General features: G+C 38.7%; 1 protein-coding gene across 1 annotated transcript; it reads left to right on the forward strand.

Annotated features, from left to right (window-relative positions):
* The first annotated feature begins 3,722 nt into the window (after positions 1–3,722).
* On the forward strand, positions 3,723–20,552 carry dcp1b (decapping mRNA 1B). The gene is made up of 11 exons (XM_042511014.1): positions 3,723–4,099; positions 4,588–4,628; positions 5,361–5,488; positions 13,683–13,749; positions 14,135–14,366; positions 14,585–14,677; positions 14,910–15,690; positions 15,856–15,906; positions 16,778–17,007; positions 17,723–17,935; positions 18,089–20,552. Exons 1-11 carry the CDS (start codon positions 3,941–3,943, stop codon positions 18,164–18,166), a joined length of 2,073 nt encoding a protein of 690 aa, XP_042366948.1. The 5' UTR covers positions 3,723–3,940; the 3' UTR covers positions 18,167–20,552.
* The last annotated feature ends 4,508 nt before the right edge of the window (positions 20,553–25,060 follow it).

Raw genomic sequence — 25,060 nt, forward strand, 5'->3', positions numbered from 1 at the left:
CAACCATAATATTATCACTGCATGGCCTTCAGTTCAATAAGAAAAATTACAAAAAAAAAGTTACACTCAATAATACTTATCACACACAACCTTAACAATGCAGAATGTAGTACAAACCACAACAATACATTAACTTTATCTGAGAAAATAAAGTAGCACTCACCCATCACTTGTAAATAAAATCCATCCTTCGGTGCTTTCTGATGAAACTTTCAATGACTTCCTCGTGCAGTTGTGCTTCCTGCTTTAGATGAATGAGCAGCTCCTCTATGGAGACAGAAGCCAGTGCCGACAGTCGTGTTTGTCCAGTTGTATTCCCTTCATATGTTTTAATGAATTTGAGAGCCGAGAAAGATCGCTCAACTGAGGTTGTGGACACTGGGATTGTTACGATCAAGCATGTGAGGGTATAAAGTTGTGACAAACTGTCTGCAAGCCCCGTGCTCCTCAGAAATGTCAGTTGATCACTTGGGCTCTTCCCCTGAAGGTTTGTCATGTTATACATCACTTTGAATTCAGCTGTGAGTCTGGGAAGGTGAAACTGTGCTCCTCTCATTCAGGCTCCTGAGCTCTGACTCGGGAAATGTCTGCTTGAATTGTGGGAACAGTTGTGAATCAAGCAATGCAACAAACAGCAGCCTTGTGTGATTTTTAAAACGATACTTAATTTGTGCATGGGTGCGAGGGTCTGGTCTTCCTCTGGCTGTCCCACTGCCTCCACCGTCATTACGTTTTTAAGTGTCACGATTTATTTTTAACTCTCATTGTGCAGACTTGTCTCATGTCTCCGCTGCTCATCCAGCTGTAAAATCCACTCTGGGCTCACCTAAAGTCTTCAGATGTGCCACTGCCATGAGATACCGCTCAGAGGCTTGATGTTTGACAGCTGCCCTGGTGAAGTTGCTCAGGCTGCTAAAACCAGAGCTTTCCCATGCTCCCTCGGTGTTGTTAAACAGTAAACACGGTCAGCAAATTAGCTTGTTCCGTGCTAGCTGTTAGCCACTCATAGCTGTCATAGTTGCTCTGGGTGAAATGCCGCACAAAAGCATTGCTTTCCTTAGTAAGTCCATCCAGGTTAGGTGTAGGTCTTGCTGTTGTAATTATTTCTTTCTTGAGAAATTAGCTCGGGAACAATGTCGGTAGAAGCTGTAAATGGAGCGGCCATTGTGTTTTCCCATCAATAGGTAGTAGCTGTTTGCTAACGTCAAAACCCGCCAAACCAAGCTCAAAGCTGAGGACACCAACAGCTAGCGCAGCGATGCATTGCAGGTTTTGTTTTTACCTTTTATTCCTAGGCTAAGCTAGGTAGCGAGCTAACTTCTCCATTGGGAACAATGACAGCGACTTCTGCAGGTAGCAGCAGCTGCCTCCCCGCCAAAGGACTGGACATAAGTGGCTGCCTTGCAGCGACAGGACCCGTACATCAACAACATCGTGGACGTTGCCAGACAAGTTGCCCTGTATACTTACAACAACACGGCAAATGAGTGGGTGAGCATGAACTTAATATGCTAATTTAGCCTAGCTTCGTCATCGTTCCTGATAGGCGCTGATACAGAATCACCACAAGTAAAGTTATAGCATTAAGTTAACCCCAGCTGTGGTTATTTGGGGTAAAAACAATTAAACGTTTATTATTTGATTCCCTGTAATATTGTATCACTAAATTTTATTGATAGATGACCATTGCACCCCTAGCAACAAACACATGTTTAAGAACATTTTTCTCACATAGGAAGACTGAAGCTTTTCATTTAATATTTAAAGATTTGCATCTATGAAAAAAAGTCTTAAATTTTTTTTTTTTTTTTTTTTTTTTGCTTTTTCCATAGTGACAACATTTGACCTCCGGGGCGTTCTGTCACTACATAACAAAATCTGGTTGATCTTGGTTGATGGTACTGTAGCTCAAAGTTGTAATGATTTGGTCTGGGCTGCAGCAAAAGAGCTGGTCTGATGCATTTAAGTGTGATGCATTTAAGTGACATAGGAAATCCTACTACAGCCCCAAATGAGAAAGAAAACATATTTGTTTTGTGGATAAGTGGCACACTGAACAAGTAATTACATACAGACACATTTCTATTTAATTATGAAAAACAAATTTAGATTTTGACAGTGTGAGCAGAAAAGGTCCAGATAGCCCACCACTGCTCAAAATCAGTGGGTTCAAGAGGCACTAAAATACATTTTTCAAAGAAGATTCTGCATTTGTGTGTCCAAGCCCTCATCATCTATTTACAAATAGCTGGAAAACCATCTGTAGTTATTCAGTACAAATAAAAACATTCTGTATTTGTTACTATTTTGGAGTTTTTCTAACATTGTGTAACTGCTCTTTCCCCTCCCATTCAGACAAAACTCTTGGGGGATACCGACAAAAACACACACAGACGCATTCTTCTTTTGGCTTTCAGATCAACTCTGGCCCATGCAGTAAATGGCTAGAATAATGATGGTTGTGTGTTATCCATCCCTTTGATGCCCCCTAGTGCATTTAATGGGAAATGTAACAAAGGACTGGGAGACAGCATCAGTGTTTTTGTTACCAAGCAGAACCGAGATATATAAAGAGATAAGAGACAAAACAGAGACATCAGCTGCTTACTTGTATGTGAGAAGCGACATGAGGTTTCTTTCTTTACGGTAAAAAGGGACCCATCAACTTTGTGAGTGTCTACCACACAGTGTATTTGAAAATATATGCCATGAATACAGATGATTGTAACTCTTATTCTCCTGTGAATATAGAAATAAAACATGAAAAAAAGCACATCCCAAATGACAATGAAATAATTCTACCTGTAAGTATTGATTTAATATAAGGGACTGTTCTTAATTTATTTGAGGCGGGGTGGCTAGTGTGTGACTTTTTTTCTTTTTCTTTTTTTAAAATTTATTTATTTTGACCCTACCCAAAGCTACAAATATTTTTCCTTGAGCATCTCCAGGTGACTGGTGGAACATGTATGACACCCTCCACAATAAATTAATGGAGGGAGAGTAGATCTTTAAAACTTGACTCTTTGATGTTTGAAAGTAAAAATTTACAAGTTAAAGATGAAATCCTAGAGATGGAAAAAAAAGCCTTCTCTCTTGTCATGCATATTGGTTAGTTGGTGCAAATGTTTTATTTTATTTTATTTTCAAATTTTAAATGAGAGGTAGAATAAGTTTAAAGTTCAGATTTGGTTGCGTTTTTGTTTTGTTTTTTTTCTGATGGAAGCATTTGTCACACAGGACTGCTGGAAATGTGAAGTCCATCAATAATTTCTGTTTTCACAGTTTCTGACTATGATAAATGGTGTTATTTAGGCAATTTTTAAAGGAACATATGCATGCAAAAATCAGTGATAAAATAAATACAAAAAACAATCTTTCAAATTTATATGCCCCAACCCCCTAAGCCATAGTAAACAAAGAAATAAAACAAAAAACATATGTCCCTTCCCTGAGCTTAAAAAAAATTGGCATACTGACCTTTCTTTGCCCCCTCATAAATAATGAATAGTCCCTAAATGTAAAGTTAATTTAATTTAAAGTATAGCTACCCACTAAATGGTCATGTTATTATGACACTATCAGTAATTGTTGAAGATCCTAAAAATCCCCGCAGTCGTCAACAGTCGCGCGCCATCGATTTTTCTAAATTGATTAATTATGCTGAACTCTCCAATCCTGCTGCGCAACTACTCATGTCTGGTTGTTTACAATCTCTCTGACTAAACATGGCCGTTGACAAACTCAGTCATGTCAGTTAGCACTCAATAACTCTTGAAATTTTTAAATTTACAAGTCTTAAGTCGAAAAATAATCTACTGCGCCGTTAAAAAATCATTAGTCTTTTTTAACCTCGCTGTTGGTTTTGTTTTTACCTTTTATTCCTGTGACTCGTTAGCCCCTGAAGCTAGGTAGCGAGCTAACTTCTCCATTGGGAACAATGACAGCGACTTCTGCAGGTAGCAGCAGCTGCCTCCCCGCCAAAGGACTGGACATAAGTCTGGCTGCCTTGCAGCGACAGGACCCGTACATCAACAACATCGTGGACGTTGCCAGCCAAGTTGCCCTGTATACTTACAACAACAGGGCAAATGAGTGGGTGAGCACGAACTTAATATGCTAACTTAGCCTAGCCTCGTCATCGTCCCTGATAGGCGCGCTTTGTTACCGATACAGATTTACCACAAATTAAGTTATAGCATTAAGTTAACCCCAGCTGTGGTTATTTGGAGTAAAAAGAGACAATTTAAAAAAAGATAGCGTGTTTATTATTTGATTTCCTGGAATATTATTTCACCAAACTGCACTTATAGATGGCCATTTCACCCTTAGCAACAAACACGTATTTTTAAGAACAGTTTTCTCACATCAAAAGACTTTGAATCGTTTCATTTAATATTTAAAGATTTGCATCTATGAAAACAAATGGTCTGAAAGGAAATCCATTTCCCACCACTCTTAAACTCTGTTGACTTTTTGTGTGCATGTACCCCTTTTGTCCTATGTTACTCTTTTAATTATTTTTGTAACATTTTATGATGATTACATAATTATAATAATTACAGTTTGCTTTTTTTTTCTTTTTAGGAAAAGACAGAGGTGGAAGGCACTCTTTTTATCTACACAAGGTAATGAAGTTGATGCTGGACTCTGACATCTTGGTATCTAAAGATTCTCTGTGCCAAACTTTACTTTTAGTACAATTCTTAGTCTTTATTTGTCAAAGCTCTTAAACAAACCTATTGATTGAAAATACAGCCATACATAAATGTTAAGTAACTGGTCATTATTTATGAAAGGGGAGAGTGTGGCACTCTAGACAATGGGGAGGGAATTGTGGTTTTTTTTTATTATATTATTATTTGGCTTAAGGGAGGGGCATTCAAGTTTAAACGTCGAATTTCTAAATTATTTTAAATACTCTCAGAAACACAAAACTCACAAATTGGTTTGGAAGGCATGTTTTCTTTAAAAATCTCCATAATCACACCATTTATCATAGCCATAAACTGTCAAACATGGTTATTTATGTTGGAGGGAGGGTAATGCCTTTCCCTTAGTCACTCACAGGTGCTCCAAGAAAATAATAATTGCCTCAGAGATGGTCATGATATTAAAAAAAGAGAAAATAAATACAAAGTCAAGCTGCAGCCACCCCCTTACTCAGATAAATAAAGCAAAGTCCCGAACATGCAAGATTGAATATGTTTCTTTTAAGCTTTATTAATATTTTATAATTTATATTTATTCATTATAATTTATTATTTAGCTGTTTCTGTGCAAGTTACAGTGTAAATGACAACACATGGCATAGCTGAAGTGCCTCTTGTTTCATGTTGTCACTGACTTATATTTTGCAGACTGGCATCTCCCAGGCATGGTTTCACCATTATGAACAGACTCAGTATGGAGAACTTGACAGAGCCAATCACCAAAGACCTGGACTTCCAGCTCCAGCATCCCTTCCTGCTTTACCGCAATGCACGATGTAAGGGGAAAGACACGCACATACACACCCAGACACACTTCTTATATCTGCCTGTTAATTATTAATACCTTCCGCTGTTTGTCTGACACATTTTGTTCTCAACACCTGTTGCGCACAGTATATGCACTTTTTTCATTAATTTCATATCATTTTTAATTTTAGATTATCATTACAGTGGATTATAATTATCAGTGCCAGAGCAATATGTCTTTAATGACAGTTTCATAGGCCAGCCACTTTTAGTGTCGCTCACTATACGCTAAATACTGACCAAAATCTTTAAGAAATTAGAATAGATTATATATGTGTATATATATATATATATATATATATATAAAATGTTTATAAGAAATGCAAATTAGAAAAAACAACTTGGTTATAAAGAGGCAAGTAACACTTGTTAGTAACACATGCCAAGCTGACGGTCAGCTGTTTGCGAATGTTGGGCCGTCAATGAGCATCTGTCACCCTAGTTTTTGTGGTGTGTCCTGTACCATTGGCGCTTGTTGGCTTTTTTTCGTGGCTGATTTAGCATAGTGAATCGGCATCGGAGCCAGCAGAGCCTGTCAGTGAGAGAAATCACTCTGATTGACAGGTCAGCTCAGTTTGCGAGAGGAGAAGCGGAAGTGAGGAAAGCAAATAAATGCCTGAAGCAAAGAGGTTGTGAGACGGAATCTTGTAATGTTATGTAAGATTGTTTTTTAGTCATTAAGATCCTTAGCAAAAATGGTTGTAATAGTCTGTGTTACTGCTCTCTAGCACACGGCAAATATCATGTGTTCCTTCAACATCGGCTTGCTTTGTTTATGTGCTAACTGACTAACTAGCATCTTTAATTCGTCTTGTCAGTCCTTGGGTTTCCCTTTTTTAAATAACACATACAGACTACCACTGCCTGCTGCTATGGAGAAATACTTCATCTCACAAAGCCGTAGCAGAATGTGTGCGCTCAGTGGCTGTTGCCTGTAGTCGTTGCGGTGTGTTCAAGTGCAAGTCTTTGACTGAGACACAGGCGACTTGAGGCAAAAGTCAGACTTTGTCACCACTACTTATTTGATGTCAGTTTGATGTGTCTGGACAGTCACAGATCATACAAACATAGATGACTAAACACCAGGACTAGCCATATAGGCTATAGTTTGAAGAGATTTTGCTGTGTTTCACATGCAGCCAGACACAGCGAGACAAACTTATTGGAAAGAAGGAAACAAAGACAAATAGGAAAGAGAAAACAAGAGCTAGGCACAGAGATAGACACTCTACTGAGAAAAGACATGGATAAAAAGACAGTCTCCAGAGAAGAACTGGGAACAGCATTAAAAATGAGATAATTGGACAAAGAACAGATAGAAAAGTTCTTTTCTCCTTGTTATATTTTGGTTCTGATTTAAAAGACTACTGTCATCACTTTTTATAGCTCCCCTGACTCTTAAGAGTTTTGCACACTAGATTAAAAAAAAAAATCACCTCAGAATCCATGTGAGGCTGCTTCCTGCGACTTTGAAGACCTTAAAACATGTGTTCAGATCACACCTAAAAATGACCAGTGTATCTATGGCCACATGAAGAAAATTAGATAAAAGATGACAGATTAGATAGCGTGACCAAAGTGTGTAGCTGTACGCTGCTTAATTGAGTTGGAACCGTATAAGGAGCAGAGGTACTGTGGTGACTCCAATTCTATCAGCCTGTCTTTCTCTGAGACCTACATCTGGCTTTTTGCACACACACACACACACACACACACACACACACACACACACACACACACACACACACACACACACACACACACACACACATGCACGCACACACGCACATATACACACAAAAACACGTTGCAGAGTGTGCCTGTGGGACAAGAGCCTGACAGCACTACAAAACCAGCCAGCAGAGATTAGATACACCACAACAGTCACTGATAACATAAACACACTCACTCAGGAATCGCTGACACACACACAAAGCTCCCCTCGCTCTCCGTCCTGGTCTCACACTCTCCATCAGTGAGAGGCAGGTGGAATGCTGTGTTTAGATACCAGTGGATGCCTTACACCTGCTTTGATCCCCTTACTGTAGTACCTCATTATTCTTACTGATGCAGCCATTATTAAACATCCCGACTGTCAGTGAAATCATTTGTGTGACACAAACCTTTCCCGGTGACCTCTTAATACCTTTAACACCAGGTTTAAATGAACTCAGGACACATTAAGGATGATCTGTAACAGTCGTGGCCCCTGGATGTGACCATAGCATCAGTAATGGAAAATAAATTGCTAAATTACATTTCTTGGGAAGGAAGGACATTAAAAAAATCATAAAACCAGTAATCACAGCTTAGTTGACTATTTCCTCTGATAAAAAGGAAATACAGACAGGGTTTATGGGAGTTAAAGAGTGGGCGAGTGCATAGCAAACCTAATGGTCAGTGGCTGCAGCTGATTACACTGATTGGAGAGGGATAATAATGCACCCAAATAAGGAGGAATGTAGTATGGTCGTAATCAAATTGATTTTTATCACCATAGCTGCTGTGAATCACTGGGATTGTATGTGACAAGGCTGAGCCAGAATTAAAAAAACAAAACACATATGTATATAAAACAGCACCTCAGATGCTTCGACAGATAGAAAAATGTCTAGACGCCCAAACAGGAGAAAGCTGACAAATGGTCAGCATTTACCACATCATGGTACTGTATGTGTGGGTTGGAGAAATCTTTTCCAGAAAACTGTATCAACAGGATCACATCTCAGCTCAGGAAAATGTTTTTTCACTGGCTAACATCTGATCTATTTAGGCTCCAGGCTGTTGGCAATGCTGCCAGTCCCAGTGTGTCACGACCTCAGTGCGCAAGGGTCGTGGAATCTTATCATTAGATAAACATGCAGCTCTCAGTGCTGCCGTTACTTCCTGGAATGGCAGTTGGCACAAAGTGGCACCCTGTGCTAAAAATAAACAGTGGAGATATACGACAGAATAGGGCAAGAATCAGGGGAGAGGACTTCAGTCTGTACGACTCATGATTCCTCTGGTAGTGCAGAGGGACAGATAGAGAGCCTTTTACATTCCTTCATACAAGCACAAACAATCCCAAGTTTTCAGTCGCCCCAGTATCTGGACATGAAGTTGATCCTCTGACCTGGGCCATGCTAGTGTCTTGATTTTGGCTGGTGAATCTGTCTGCTCCACTTTGAATCATAACAACTCATTTGAATGTCTAAAAAAATATATGTGGGTGATAAAATCATGAACATGCTTGTAAAAGTTTAGGTTGCAGTTTTCTCAGTTTGGTTCGTAGTTTTTGTGTCAGATGTTGATTGCTTTATCTGTCTTTTTGTGCCAGTGACCGACTCATACAGGATTTGGATTTTGTGATGGAAAAAGTACTCAGATCTTTTACTTTCACTCGAGTAGTTATACCATAGTTTAAGAATTCTCCATCACAAGTAAAACTCCTGCATTCAAAAGGTAACTTAGGTTAAAAGTATTAGTAGCAGTAGTATTATCGACAAAGTAAAGTATCAAAAGTTAAGGTAATCATAATGCAGAATGGCTCGTTTGAAAGTATAATGAAATATTGTTTTATTCTTTTTTTTATCACCAACAAATACATGTACGAGGGTTTTAATGCTTTATTTCGTTGATGTGGAGCCAATTTTAGATACTATGGATGCTACTGGTTATATTTGTAGAATAGTGCTACATCATATCATATAGCATATGTTTTCATTCATTTTCAATAATTATTAGTTGCTGCACTAATTTATTGTAGCATAATGCCTTAAATTTAACATAGATGTCAGTCTGATCTTAACTGGTATATCCATTACAGCCCACTAGCTACAAATACTTGATGTAGTTAACACAAGTACTGCATTTAACATGTCTGGCGTTCTGTTTTTCTAGACAGTCTTACCTCCAGGTCGGACGTATGTATATCCCAGGTCTCTCTCTGACACCAGCAAACCTTTGAATCTGACCTCAGGTTCCTCCTCCAGTCTCTCATGTTTGGGTTTCCTCTGAAACAGGCCTCTCAGCATGGCTCCGCTGCTCTCTCCAGAGTCCCACTGTGTGAAAGTAATTGCCTCTTTGAGTCTCTCTAGAACTTGAAGTTGCTCAGATTATACCCTCAATCGCAGCTTCAGTAAGGCCTCAATGAAGCGATGCCAAAGGTGATGTGACACTTCCTCTGATAAGAATTTTCTTCTTTCGAAGTGAAGGATGTACCGATGAAGTGCACACTTGTAATGAGTAGCTCCGTGTAAATGTCCCTTAATCCAGATCAGGTACTGTATGTACAGCTTGTGTGGCAATGAACTTCAGTAGCAAAAGAGCTATTTGAATGTAGTTGCAGTTAAAGCTCAAGAGGAAGGTTTAACTATAGTGGCAATGTCGTCTTAGATGAGTTTCGGTTGCTGCAAATCTCAGTATTTACTCCGCCAATGTCATGAATTCCATTTATACAAACAAAGGAAGTGACGGTTCTTCTCGGACAACAATAATTCTGAGCATAGATGTGCGTTACTGTAAGAGCACCAACCCCTATAAACCTCCAGCAAACGAAATACAGTGTAAAAGAGCATCAACACCGTTCCTCATGACTGATGCACAAAGCTGGTCACATACTGCACTAACAGCATACCTAATCCATCTCGGACAACACTGCTGCTGCTCACAAAATATGTCTAACTATACTTTAGATAAACAAAACAAAAATATTCCTTGAGTAGTCCCAGTAGTGCAGTCTGGGTTACAGCCAAATCTGGCTACTGTATTGTCGAAGCACAGTTAAACCTTGTGGAAAATGCAGAAATACTGTGCAGGTTCAAATAAAACATATAAATCAGATTTAACTAAAAATATTTAAAGTCCCAACAGAGTCCTGAGGACAGACAATAACAGGTTGAAGAGCTGCTTTCAAGACTTAAAAAATCTCAAAGTCCTTCCAAAATTTAGAAATGTTTTAACATACATTCCCTGGAGTCCCATCAAAGAGTCACTGTAGGTCTGCAGCAGACATCTCGCGTGCGCCACTGCTTGCCGTTTGACTGTTGTGTCGTGGAGAGTTTGGAGGGATTACATAGCTGAAGTTCCTGGATCACTTACAAACTTACAGTGGAGAGATTGTTGCTGAAGTGTCCAATACTACTTGTACAAGCTGTAAAGGGATGCTGTCATGTTCAAAAATTCTCAGTTAGCGCCCTTTTCTTAAGCAGTCTCAGACTTTCCCTTCTGTTGAAGTTATATGTGTCCATGTGACCGTCCAGTGACGTTCGCTGTCCAGTTCACTTTGTCAGGATCTCTGGTTCACTTTGTCAGTTCAGATGTCCCTCTGCCTATCTTCCTCTCTCTGTCCCTCTCTCAGGCTCCAGTGTGGTGGACTGGCACCCCTTTTCTCTTTCTCTGTCTCTTTGACTTTCACCCAGAAAGCATAACCTTGTGGCCACGGCCCCTTTTCAGTCGGTGCTGCTGGTTGTAGTCCTCCTCCCGCGCTCTCTCCTTCTCTGTCTTGCTCTGAGTGGTTTCCTGTCTTGTTGAGTTTTAGACTATTAGCAGGTCAGTGCAGCTAAAAACACAGATAATGTCATCTATTTGATTTCTTTCTTCTATTTTTCTCTGTATGGGGTTGAGCTGGGGCAGCACACTGGTCAAAGAGACTGTCTTGTATCTGAGGCATCTCAGGTTCTTGTCCAGCTGTTCTTTTCCCCATCAGTTCACTTCACTTCAACATTTTTCATTCATTGACAAAGCTCAGTCTCTGCTTCCTGACAGCTAAAGAGCTCTCACAACTAGATGTTTCTCTCTTGATGGACTAAATGATAATCTCCTCTCCAGCACACCTCACTTCTTCCTATTTCACATCCGTCCTGCTCATTTTTTGTCAATTTTCCAGCTCTCTGACTTTGACTGTGTGTCTCTTTGTCTCTGTCAAACAGTCTCATCCCCAGTGTGCACTAAGCAGCTCTGACTCCACCAGACAGTCTCCCACTGCAGTTACTTATTTGGTACTGGGCTGATTTTCCCAGGCTCAACTGAACCCTCTGTGTGTGTGTGTGTGTGTGTGTGTGTGTGTGTGTGTGTGTGTGTGTGTGTGTGTGTGCGTGTGCGTGTGCGTGTGCGCGTGTGTGTGTGTGTGTGTGTGCCTCTCCCTTCATACTGACCTCAGTGGCTTGTCCAACCTCATTTGTAGCCAACTGTAGGCTTGTGTATATTTTGGTGCATGTCTGCCTGTGTGGGAATGTGTGTGTGTGTGTGTGTGTGTGTGTGTCTTTGATATAGGGCTGTGGTGATAACTGTTTCCACCACATACTGTAGACCCTGCTGTGCTCTCTGTCCCTCACTCGCCTTGTTTCCCTTGTTGGGATTAGCCTTATCTTTTCTTGAGGATCCACTTTAGGAAGTACGTGTATTGAGGTGTGATGATGTCCTGCTCTCCTGATAAGGGCTGGGAATCAAACCTTGATACTTTTTTGGTACATACTGTCCATGAATGTGTCAGTAACACTGAGTAACAATCACTATTAAACATTAAAAACTGGTATTGAATGCTTGCTCAGATTTGAACTAGGATTGGGAATTTGAATGGTCTTGCAGTAGACCAGGGTATGTAGAAATCTAGAGGATGTGATTTTTAATCATACCAGAAATACAGGCGCTCCTCTTTCTGTTCATATGGAGATGCTGTATTGAGGATGTACTGTATGCAGTGCACAGCACGCACCACCAGAGGTCAGTCTCCACATGAGGAATAGACAGCTGAACTGACAAATTTGGCGACTGCGAGTCATAAAGATAATGTTACAGGACTGTAAACAGCTGGCGAGCAATGGCAGAGAGAGACTGCAGCGGAAAACAGCATATTTTCACATCTAACTCTGAATAAAGCCCTCTGAATAAAGGCTTTATTAGCTGCTAATTGTTGGAACAGTAAACTAATTCACAAGAAGTTTTCAAAAGTTTTGTTGTATTTCTGTCATGTGCTTTATGATGAGCAACATTGTTAAGAAACAAAATAGGCCTAAGAATATCACCTTTCTCGATACTTTGTTTGTTAATATTGTTTATTTGTTAGATTGAATAGCTGAGAGAGCTTGCCAAACATAGCAAACTTGCTGCTCAGCGTGGAGGATGGGGGTGTAGCATAGCACACAAATACCGTCATTTTCGGTAAATCCTGGTAAAATTTCAGGAGGTATGGAAAAAAAACTACTGCCTAAACCTAATTTGAACTCCTTTTACCTCATTGTGTTTACCAGATTATTTATTGCTGAAATCATATTTGTACTAGTTTACATTTTTATTTTATTCAGGCAAAGTTCTTGTTTTGCTGCTTGTATTAGACATAATGTAGCATTTGAGAAAATTTACTGTTTACATTGGATAAGAAAAGGGGCTTTGATTTATATTCCTCAAAGAAAGTTATTTAGAGGGGTTATTGTTGAATGGTACCAAATTCAGATTCATTTGTATTAAAATGTTTTAATGCAAAACCTAGAGACTTATTTGAGTCAATAAATGAATAAATTAAAGCAGCGGGACTACAACACTGTTTTTATTTTTGGGACAAAATTGTTTTGCCTGGCAACATTATGAGTCTCTCCTCACTGACGGGAATAGAATAATCAAGCAACAACGCTATGTCTTTCTATATGCTTTTAGGAGCTGGTGCAAATGAAACTAGTAAATGAGTAATGCAGCCCTACCTCCTCACTGCTGTATAATCTTGCAGCAAATGGGTTTCATTGTTGGCTTTTCCCCCTTGTTGACCATGTTTATGTAATTCAGGAGACTCCTGGGGCCCATGTTTCACTGTATAATGGCCCTGCTGGCTTCTGTTCCCAATGGGAAATGACTCATTTCAAACTCAGGGTTTAGACCCAGCAGGGCTAATAATAAACTGTTTACATGTCTGACTCTGTCGGGCTGGCATTGATGTCATAGCAGCAGAGAAGTATGACAGCATGTTTGTGCATTTCATTTGATTGTAAAGGTAAGGCACGTATGAAAACTCATTTTGTTGTCTGCTGACCTTACTGGTGGACATATTATAAAATTCAGGAGGCAGTTTCATTATTCTTAATTACCAGCTAACTTGATTCTTAGCAGGACCTCTGTTACATTAATGTTTGTTTATGTTCAAAAGTTCACTTGTATCTCTCTTTGCTCCTCTGTTCTTCATTCCCTCAGTGGTTATCCATGGGATTTGGTTCTACGATAAGGAGGACTGTCAACGCATTGCTCAGAGGATGAAGATGTAAGTTCTTATACAACTAAAGACTATGTGTACACCACTTAAAGAAAAGAAATTGAGAATGGGTCTTGTAAACAGGGACTAGTGACTTATGGCCGTCAGCCACTGTGGCTGAATGTTTATTTCATATCTTAGTCTGCAAATGACAGAGACTACATGTGTTTATTAATGGATTTGTGTCTGGAGCTTAAAGCAAACAAATGACAACCCTGACATGTTTGAATGAGATTGGCTCGCAGGGTGAGCGATTGTTTCTTTTACTTTGGCCTGAAAAATATATATTAGGCATAAAGGTGCTTGTCTTATCCTGATGAAAGTACTCTACTTTACTACTTGTCTTGTATGGATCTGAATGTATTTTGACATTGACTCGTGTGTGTATGTGTAGTCTGACCCAGCAGGAGCAGACCCTGGCGCAGTCTCAGGGTGGATGGTTGTCTCCAGGAGGAGGAGGAGGAAGAGGTGTAGGAGGAGGAGGACGAGGAGGAGGAGGAGTAGTAGGGGGAGTAGGAGGAGGAGGAGGAAGAGGAGTACTTGGAGGAGGAAGAGGAGGAGGAAGTGAAGCGAAGGCAGTGGACATCATCCAGATGCTGACCAAAGCACGCACAGAGTATGACAAGGTAAGAAAACCCCTGCTGGCTTTAGTAGGGAAAATTTTAACAAATCAAGATAAATACTTTGGTATTAACTTTTTGTTCTTGAAAAATTGAAACATTTTATTTGATAGTTTGCATTTTCTCATATTAACCAGTAGGCAGTACTGAATCAAATATTTACCATACTTTTTAGTTCCTCTGTCTGTCCTTCTGACCCCTCATTCTCCTTGTTCTATTTGAAGTCTACATCCGAGCCAAAGGAGATTGGTGGCAGCAGTGTTATTTATGGAAATCCCAATCTGATCAAGCCAATACCTGTTAAACCCAATACACAGGTAAAACACCCTCAGCCACTAATGTTTTCATTCTAGGGTTGACTTCAGTACACCGTCTTTCACTCCACTGCACCCATTTTTACACTGCACCACAACAAAAATGTAACATAGATGATAGTATGGAACAGCGTTACTAAATTAAATGTACCGTAAGTAATTCCATGAGTTCTGTCTTCTCGTGCTTACTGCTTGCCTTATGTGTCTTACACTTCTCTCCCTTCGTCTCTTCCAGGACAGTGAAATTGCTGATCCCAAGCCTCTCTCTCTGGCCACCCTTTTTGGCTCTCAGCATCAACATCACCACTCATCCAAACCAGAACCAATCTCTCCTATGGCCGCCCCTGGGACGGGGCCTTCAACTGGACGAGTCACTCGGCCCCCTGTAGCCCGTTCGCTGAAATATGACGATACCGTGAACTCTGGCAGAGGTGTGACCTCCAAGGGAGGGAACGTGGCCATGGTTGATGAAGGACTCCGCGCTATGACTGGAGGGCAAACGGTAGTAGAAGAGGGTGGGAATGTTGTAGGCTTGCTGCCAAGTCCCACTTCAGCCCATCAGCAGCAGCATAACCAGCCTCAGCACTGCGCAGCCATCCAGAAACTCATGCAGGGACAGAGAGGAGTCGGGGTGGTCGGAGGGGTGCTCCAGACCGTGTCCGAGTCCCCAGAGAACAGGCTGTGTGACAACGGGGTGCCACTGGAGCATCACCACCATCATCACCATCTGTACCATCATCATCACCAGCAGCACCACCTTCACCATCACCAGCAGCAGCAGCAGCTTCAAGCTGACCCAATCAAGAGACTTTTCCAAACCCAGCCACCCCCTCCCTCCTCCAACCCTCCGCCTCTGCAGCAGAGCCTTCATCTCACCCCTCAGCCCGTTATGGTGAATTCTGTTCCATGTTCTCACCTTCAAGCGCAGCAAAGCCAGCAGCTGTTTTTCAGCCTATCCAAGCCTCAACCAGAGGCACAGCACACCAGCCAGACAGCTTCAGCTATACAGGGAACAGGTGGGACATCTTTTATCCTATCAATATGTTCTGAGTGATCATACCACAACCACACAGCAAATTTTCCAGAAATATATAATATATACATATACTAAGCAAAAATGTGATGTGTTGTATAAATAAAGTAAAATCTTATTTTCAATGATATTTTTCCTGCTCTACCAGGTTTGCTGCCATCTCAGGCGACCAATGAGCAGGTCCTTCAACCTTTACATGGTATGAGTTGAGATTTCTTTAAAATAAATAACAGTCAGATGCTGTACTAGTTATGTAAATGGACTAATTATATTCATGCTGCATTTGTATATTTATCAGAAATTTCTGTTTATGTATGATCGCTAACAACTTGTGCAAATTGAGCCCTCTTAATAAAATGCTTTAAAATTTAGTCAACCTTTACACAAATTCCAACCTACTTTTCCTACAGTTTTCAGTCAAATTAAATGTGAATCCAGTTGAATTTGAGAGAATCTGTAGAGTAGAGCCCTGCACTGGCATTTTCTCAATCCTACCGCCGCTTGATTTCTGACCATTACGCCGCCCCTGCAATGTGCATATTGTGCTCCTGCCTGCTCCTGAAGTTTGTGTAAATACAAATGTTTCACATTTTTGTGTCATGTTTTCAACAATAACACTCCAGAAGTAGCTTTACTACTACTGGTTTTATTAATTTATTAATATTAATAATTTCTTACTCGTGCTTCCCATTCACTTAGGTTTTGCATTTGTATACAAACTTGATAGTTTTGCCATCGTATACAATAGCTATTGTATCCATTTTTTACTAAATTGTTGTGCCATTGAATACCATCAGACTATGCTTTATGTTTCTGCATGGTCTTTGAAACCATAAGGATGTCTGCTTGCTATTATTATCTGCTTTACTATTTCTGTAAAATATGCTTAATTGAATATCTCTTCTCTAACATAGCTATTTGAGTTGACCTTTCATTTAATATTCTTACAGGCATTTGACTATTTGTGTATCTCTCTATCACCATCTCTCTATTTAAACTCTAAAATGTCTTTTTCAAGATGCCTGTTTTTTCTGCATAAGCTGTTAAAGTTATTCGTGTTCTCCTGTCAGGTCTGTCTTCCCAGATGCCTGGTGTGGTGTCGCCTCATGAGCTCCTGCAAAAACTCCAGCTGGTCCAGCAGGAGCAGAGCCTGGCTTCCCATGATCCCCCTCGACTCTGTCCAGGGCTGGCTCCTCGATTCCTGGGGCCCACACAAGGTCAAGGAGCAGGCTCAGATGTAGGCCCAGTCTCAAACCCAACGACAGCTACTACAGGTCAAAAGGCTGCTCTGCAGTTTCAGGTAAACACGATGAACTCTGACGGCGGTTGTCTTCAACTTGTTTACTATTCGTAAAGCCGAGCAGAGCTTTTGCATAAAAGCATGGTTGGTTGCCATGGGAGAGTGGTTCTGCTTAGATCTATTTCATTATTACAATACTTTATTAATCATTATTATTACAGTTCTTAAACTGTATTAGAAGTGTACTTTATTTAAATTGATAATAACAATACTTTATTTAAATTTATGAGAACAGTGCTTTATTGAAATTTATTAGTATAATAACTTTCTTAAACATTGTTGGAACAGTAATTAATTTAACTTTATTAAAACCGTACTTGTTTAACTTTATTATAACAATACTTTATTTATCTTTATTATAACAGTACTTTATCTTTATTATAACAGTGCTTTATTTAATTTTATTGTAACAATCCTTTTTTAAAAACTTTTTCATAACAGTACTTTAATTTTATTATAACAGTACTTAAGTTTTATTAGAATGGTACTTTATTATAACAGTACTTTAGTTTTATTAGAATAGTACTTTATTATAACAGTACTTTAGTTTTATTAGAATAGTACTTTATTATAACAGTACTTTAGTTTTATTAGAATAGTACTTTATTTAACTTTTTGTTAAAGTACTTTATTCAACTTTATTTATTTATTTATGTTTTAAAAAAAACGTCACTTAAATATCAATAAATTACAATAAATATCCTTGTCTATCCAGGTCATCTCCCCGCAGCGGATACCGGCCACTGTGGCCCCCAACCTGCTCCTTTCTCCCAGTGTTTTCTCTCAGGCAAAGTCTGGTGGTGGGTTGTCAGCTGTTGCCCAGGAGACCTGCCCTGTCCCCTCAACCCTGTCCAGACCCCCGCTGCAGGAAGAGATCAGAGTTCTGTCCAGAAGCCAGCTTCAAGCCACACTGCTGCATCTGATTCAGGTAAAAATATTACCAAAAGCATCTCACACACAAAATGTTCATGACATCAGATCATCTGTGTGTGAGTGGGGAAAAGCAGAGTATATATGCAAATAAAAATGCATGCATGCACACAAGCGGCACAGCATGATGATCATTGCTTGTGTTTTTCAGACCGACAGCTCATTCCTGGACAACATCTATGAAGCCTACATCAGCCGCTTGGCTGATGACTCCAGCAGCAAGTACTGATGACTCCTCACACACTCTGTCTATACATACACGCTGTTCAGAGCAGTGGAGCTCACTCTTCTAAACCTACTGTGGATGCATCAATTCCTCCTACGGATCCATTCACAAATGCACTCACTGCATCTCCTCTGCACTGTCAGCCTGACTCTCTTCACCTCCAAGCAAGTCTAGGCACAACAAAAAAGCAGTTATCAAAAAAATGTTAATGTGTTAGTTTCCATATCAAAAAACAACGTTTAGCCTGTGTCTCCTCTAAAAAAAAGACTAATTCTCTCAGTTTGAGGACCACTTGCTTTGGCACAAATGTGGCATAACTATACAGTCTTAAGATTACCTGTAGTTAAGGGGAAAATGTAGCCTATACCCTATTTCACTCTCAATGAGGACAATATATGCTGCAGCTGCACGGTTTTCCCAAGGTGTTTGAATTAAGAAGTTCCCTGCACTATTTTTTCAAGTGTAGCAGAAATTAATTTTATTGTTTATTTTTTTTGTTGTTTTATATGTCACGGTCGTCAAACACCAGCCAGCCTTCTGGGCTTTAATAAGCAAGTCTTCCTAGTCTAAGAGCTAGTGCTGAAGGATGTGCTCAAACAGACCCGAAACTGACTTCACTTGCGCAGTGAAATGTAAAACGTGTTTAACATGTTTTTTTTTCTGTACATTTGGGAAAGTAAGTATGTGTAAATGATATCTGAATTTGTTGGATTTTAATTTACAATTATAAATTAAGTTCTTTTAAGGAAGTATATTTTACTATCCAAATTCTTTTAAAGTTATAAAAATTATACCATGTCATTGATTTTTTTTCCCAGCAGACTCTAGCTGTGATACATATCTGTTTGTATTTCAGTTATACTGAAATTATTATATTATTAGCAAGGTAAAGAATTTAAAATGACATTGGTATACATCTAACTTGAAGTAAAAAAGAAAGTACAGGAGATTGTTAACCTGCACTACCTCACGGAGAGCTAGTTTGTAGATGTACTTGTGTTTTTACTCAGTAGCAGATTGTCAGTTATGTGATCGGACAGTTTTAAATATTAGATAATCCAGTCAGGCTTTTTATTTAATTTTAACATTAGGGATGTCATCATCCCAGAAAAACCACTGACAATCTTTTAACACACTGAAAAATCACTCGAGGTGTTCATGCTACGGTTCCTGAACACTTTGTATGCCAAACAAAAAATTTCCTCTCAGGAATAATAAAACTTTTAATTCATTAAATGCTTTGCTATTGATGGTAAATCCAGGTTTAAAAAGATTGGTAAATGGAGATTTTAAGCAATAAAAAGCAGCAAAGAAGGAGTATAAATAAATCCAATAATTGTTTGGAGTTCACAGGCCTGCTCAAATATCATAGAAAATGCATTTCCAAAATACTGTTATGTTATAGTTTGTTCTGTGTAATGTGTCAACCAACCAAACTAAGTTTTCCACTCAGTATTACTCAGTCCCTCACTCAGCACAGCAGAGAAGTCACTGTAAAAAAAAAAAAAACAAGTTTAATTTGATCAGGGTCAGGGTTTTGCAGTTTCTGTTCAGCTTCCGCGCTAAATTTGTATGTAGCAAGACAACACAGTAGCTACCAGAGTACACAAAAACAGCAGCAAAAAAAAGATAATTTTTGATTCCATATTTTTGTATTCAAACAAAATGTATTGCTCTCATAGTACACTATAAAATGTGACAAGAATCACTTCTAATTACTTTTTACAAATCTAGGAAACTAATTGCCTTTTACAACCAACAATATTCAGTCAAGTTTCAGCCAATTTGCAACTAGTCAGTTTCATTTGTATATTCTTAAAAATGTTAAAAAACAGAACTTGTAGGTTTCTGAACTCCACGTGCAGAATCCTCATCATGACACAAAACACATAAAACGTTCAGTCAGTCTAACTTGGTTTACTTAAGGTGCTAACTAGAAAGAGCAAGTTAAGTCCACTTGTCATTGTTAAGTTGCAACAACTTTACAAAATTTAGTACATACAACTAAATTTTAAAATATAAGCTAAATTAAATATAAAGAAATAGATCAGAAGTTATATTTACTTACCTTTTAAGGCAATTAGTTAACTAGAATTTTTAAGGGAAGATCAACTTGTCATATTTTTCAAATAACCAGCATGTTACATTACAATTAAATGAACAGCTAATAAAAAAATCGTTCTTATACAACATATCTACCGTTATTTGTCAGATGCCATATTGTTCTTTAAATTCAAAAGATGTCATCCATATTATATTTTTAAACATTGTCATTTAAAATAATATGAGACATTGGAATAAACATTTCTACACTATTTCTTTTTGTTGGGACTTGCTCTCAAATAAACTGGAATATATTTTAATTGGCTATTAAATGTTCTCAAACTGCCTCTGTTGTCACTTACTGTCCTTTTTTTGTCTGCATAGGTCTGGTTGTGGATGCTATTATGATTTTTTCTAATATTCAAGATTGATCCAGCCTCAGGTAACACTAATCACAATAAAGGTACACTCATTATTGCTTTAATGTCACATCATTGCTTGCTGTTGCCACAATCAATAGTGTAACATGATGTCTACAGTGATTAATCAGCTGTTTTTTACACACACAGCAGTACTGAGGGACCATGCACCCAATTAACTCTAATAGACTTTATACAACAATAGCTTTTTTCCAATATCAAATCAATCCCAGTGTTTGCCATGCTTAACTGAGCATACAGTACAAGCCAATAACGCAGAGTTGCTGACACAAAATTTGACTGAACAAGGAGGTTGTCATTTGCACGAGGACTAAAGAGGAGACAGCAGGTGGCCCAGCAGCCTCTGAGCTTGATAAAATTATCTCAGCACAGGCTTTATTCAGCAGCTGCAAGGGAGGCTTTTGATCAAACCGCATGATTCTTAATAGCAGATGAAGCAACCACTAGATGGACCATGTAGTGAGATTGTTTTTTCAACAGTTATTTACTCATAACCTCAGCTTTTAAGCTTAAAGTTAAAATAGACAAGATGTTTTTTTTTGTTTTGTTTTTTTTTTGCTTTAACGTATCATTATGACGTGAAATCAATTACATGATGTTATGACACCATTAATGTTTATATTGGCTTTCTGTAAGCCTTGTTTTTTCTGTGCAGTTCTTCCTGTCACCGAGTATGATCTCCCAGGAAAATGAAGGCATAAAGGATGTGTGTCAACAATTGTGGAACCAAAACAGCAATACAGGGATTTTTTTTTCCCATTAGCTATTGGTAGCTCTCCCTAGTTGCCAGAACGTATGAATGTAAGTTCTTTGCGGTTGCAACACTGGCTGGGCTGGCTGGGCTGGGACTGGACCTGGGCTGTTTTAGGTGAGGTAATCAAGTACTGGTACTCAGCTCGATATTATACCCAGTAGCAGAAATGGCTGAACAACCAAAGTAATTTTGGAAACTATAGTAGTTAAGCGAATCAGTTGTTTTTGCAGCAGTGGGGTCAACAAAAATACCAATTTCTATAAGTGCTCTGAAAAAATGTAAATGTGAACAGTTTTACTGTCAAATACAACATATGCTTATTTTAAAAAATGTTTATCAATATTTCTTTTACTGGTGCTCACATGTTTTAGAGTACCTCAGTGTAGCAATGGCACTTATTGGCACTAAGTAAATGAATGTACATGTTACACTGACTGATTCATTAAGGTCTGATTGATTGATTCATAGAAAACAGCCCCTCAGATGAAGTCATCAGCTGCTCTCCCATGGTGACCAGCAACTCTCTGGACAATGGGGATATCGACCTGTCAGTCACAGTTTTCAGATAGCATCCATACATAGTTGTTTTTTTTTAGATAAACAGTACTAAAAGAATACAGTGATAAGGTTTAAATGCAGGAATCTACACAGTAAAAAAAAAAACTTAATGTAAAAAAAACTGGCATCATGTGGTTGCCATAATTTCAACTTATGAAATAAAGTAGAATTTATTTTAGTGTTACAGTAAGAAGATATTAATAGTGCTGATTTTATTGTTAAATTTGAGTTTGATACCATGTTTTATTGTATAAATAAAAGTTTTTGCCACATAATTGACATAAAAAACCACATGAATACTGTACAAGTGTTCTGATCTCCATGACTTTACGTGTTGATGCATTTTTGCTATCTTTGTGTGACAAATTCTTCTATCAGTCCATTAGTACTAATTAGTGTTGTTGTTATCTGGGCTTTTAATGGCTCCGTAATACCAGCCGGGAGCCCAAACACTGATAGGAAACACAATGTGAAGTGATCAGAGTCCAATCAATCTGCTGCCCACTTTTTTCTTACTCTCTGGGAATTTGGCAGCCTCCCCCTCTCCCTTCCTTCCTGCTTCCTCTCCCCAAACCAGCGCTGTGGTGTCATACGAGGTAATTAACATCAGTATTTACAATCGCAGATGCTTTATGTGCTTTATACTCAAAATTAGAGTTCATATAAGAAAAGCTAAAAAATCTAGTGTTAGGAGTGCAGTAGCGTATTTATTCTATTTATTAGGGCCTTCAACTCTTGTTTTTTGCAGCAATCACACATACACACACACTCACTCACACACTCTCTCTCTCTCTTTCCTGTGAGATAAGGAGGTTCCAGACCATTGGTTTAGCTGATGGAGCAAAACATAAGGGCTGACTATTAGCCCTGGCTTAGACTAATCAATGACTTCTGGTGTGTGTGTGTGTGTGTATGTGTGTGTTTGTGTGTGTGTCCATGTGCCCAGGGAGGCGGGGTCTTCAGTTTGCACAGGGAGTCCAAACCACATTTGTTGCCACTATATTCTCAGATGGAGGATGTCGTCTGCATTAACGAGTTATACTTAGGAAGTTTAAGAGTTGATAAATCCGCTGAAAGTTATTTATAGAGTAATAATGTTTTTGTTCTTGTTTTAGGGCCTATGGTTTGTGTTTTTATTATTTGTTCATACATAAAATGTTTCTCCTTTGTTCAAACTGTCAAACTCAATTTTAAGGAAAATTCTCCATGTCATCTTTTTTCAGTCTCCTCCACTCAGTCAAGACAAGTTGGAACCATAATTAAGCTCTACAGGGTCACAGGTGAGTGGTACTGCTCAGAGTTTTCTTTGATATTTTATGCTGCAGTGGTGCTTGATGGTGTTTGAGGATCTTAGTTTAATGTTTATTCATAAAAAAATTCATGTACTGAACTGAGATCTCAGTAAACAGAAAAAAATAAGATAAAAGTGGTATGAAAAATAATGTACCTTAACATGAATTTATTGGGAAAGCAGACCAAAATATTTTTTATTTATATTGCAAGTAATTGGACAGCAGGAATTCTTTTCTCTTTATGCTGAAGATGTGGATGGGCCTTCACTTGGAAAGCAAGCTCTCAGTAAACATACATAACATAAAAAAGGGACAGGAAGGAGGAAGAAGTGAATAGGCTATTTAAGTCCTGCCAGTTTTACATTTAATCAGTGTTAACTTAATGTGAAACATTTTAGAAAGAATTTTTGCAAAATTATGTTAAACTATGTGCTCTAGCATGGATTGTTTGATTCGTACCAAAAATATGGAAAGACGGTGATGAGCAGCATAAGAAGAAATGTCCCAGTTGTTAGCAAGAAATCTATGAGAAATACAAGAAAATTAACTTTAAAAAAAGAGAAAAAAATGCTAAAAAAAAAAAAAAAAAAAAAAAAAAGAGAGAATTGTAAAAATTAATTTAAAATTAAGAATAATAATAATAACAAAGAATAATAATAATGAATATAAGTCACTGGACATTTTTCCTTACCTTTTTAAAAAATAGTCTTTTACATCTACTAATCTCTTTTTGCATCTTTCTTGTTTACTATGTCATTTTTTGTGCTCATGGTGTGAGTAAATTTACTTAATGACTTAACTGTGGAGAATCTTACCAAGCTAATATTGTGAGTAGTATGTCTATATGGTGTTTTACACATAGAAAGAAAAATTGACTGCATGGTGACCAGACCGGGCCTCTAATTGAGACAGGCGTTCATTTGTCAAAATGCGTCGCCTTATTGAGCTACTAAAAGGGACTGGATGTCTAACTGGGACTAAGCTCTTATTTGAAGTTTTGCAGTATCCCTCTAAATCCCACACACTGGACCTATAGCCTACGTCTTTGTGTGTCACTGTACTTCAACAGTAAGTTTGGCATAAAACTCCCTTTGCCGATAGAAGAATAAGGAGTTCATCCATGTTGTGTCAGAGGGGGAGGACTGAGAGTTCATCCCGTCAGTGATCTGGGTCAGTGGGGGAGGAGGAGTCCCACAGCTGTTACACGCTGCTGGTGTGGGTGCACATGCATATACGTGCATGTGTTCGTGTCACTAAATGTCAGTCCGTCTCCTAACCGGTCATGTTATTAATCTGACCCTGTCTGCTTTGTGTGTATGAGCCAGATTGTTTTACTGCATTTTCATTTCCATAACAGCATGAGCAGATGTTTTAATGTGTCCATGTGCGTGCACGTACATACTTATAGTGTGCAAAAGCATGTTAGCTTGTCATGTGCACGTTAGCTGTATAAACCTTGCAGTGTATGGTTGTGTGTGTGTCTGTGTGTATGTCTGACTGTGTGTCCCTGGTATTTAGTTAAATGATGCTTAATGGTCCCAGTGGCAGACAGTTGAGCTCTGGACATCATTTCAATATCTTGCCTCTGCCGTAGCTCTCATAGTTTAAAATATGATTTGGGCTATTGGTTGTGCAGTTGTAGACTAAGCTGTAAACACAAGATTACTTATTTAAACAATTTATACAAATCTGTAAACATATGCAGAAGTGTGTGTAGTCTGCAGCCATGCTGGCAGTGTTGTGCATGCTGCACTTCACAAGAGCTAACTCAAATTTCAGTTCATACAGCTTAAAATGAAGTAGTTCATGG

This window comes from Plectropomus leopardus, chromosome 22, assembly GCF_008729295.1.
Source record: "Plectropomus leopardus isolate mb chromosome 22, YSFRI_Pleo_2.0, whole genome shotgun sequence".
NCBI classification, from domain to species: domain Eukaryota; kingdom Metazoa; phylum Chordata; class Actinopteri; order Perciformes; family Serranidae; genus Plectropomus; species Plectropomus leopardus.

Excerpts from the sequence above, each read along its gene's own strand:
- dcp1b (XM_042511014.1), top strand. The coding sequence starts at position 3,941 with ATGACAGCGACTTCTGCAGGTAGCAGCAGCTGCCTCCCCGCCAAAGGA. Across the intron at positions 5,489-13,682 it reads GCTTTACCGCAATGCACGAT|TGGTTATCCATGGGATTTGG; the intron begins GTAAGGGGAAAG and ends TCATTCCCTCAG. Across the intron at positions 17,936-18,088 it reads CACTGCTGCATCTGATTCAG|ACCGACAGCTCATTCCTGGA; the intron begins GTAAAAATATTA and ends TGTGTTTTTCAG.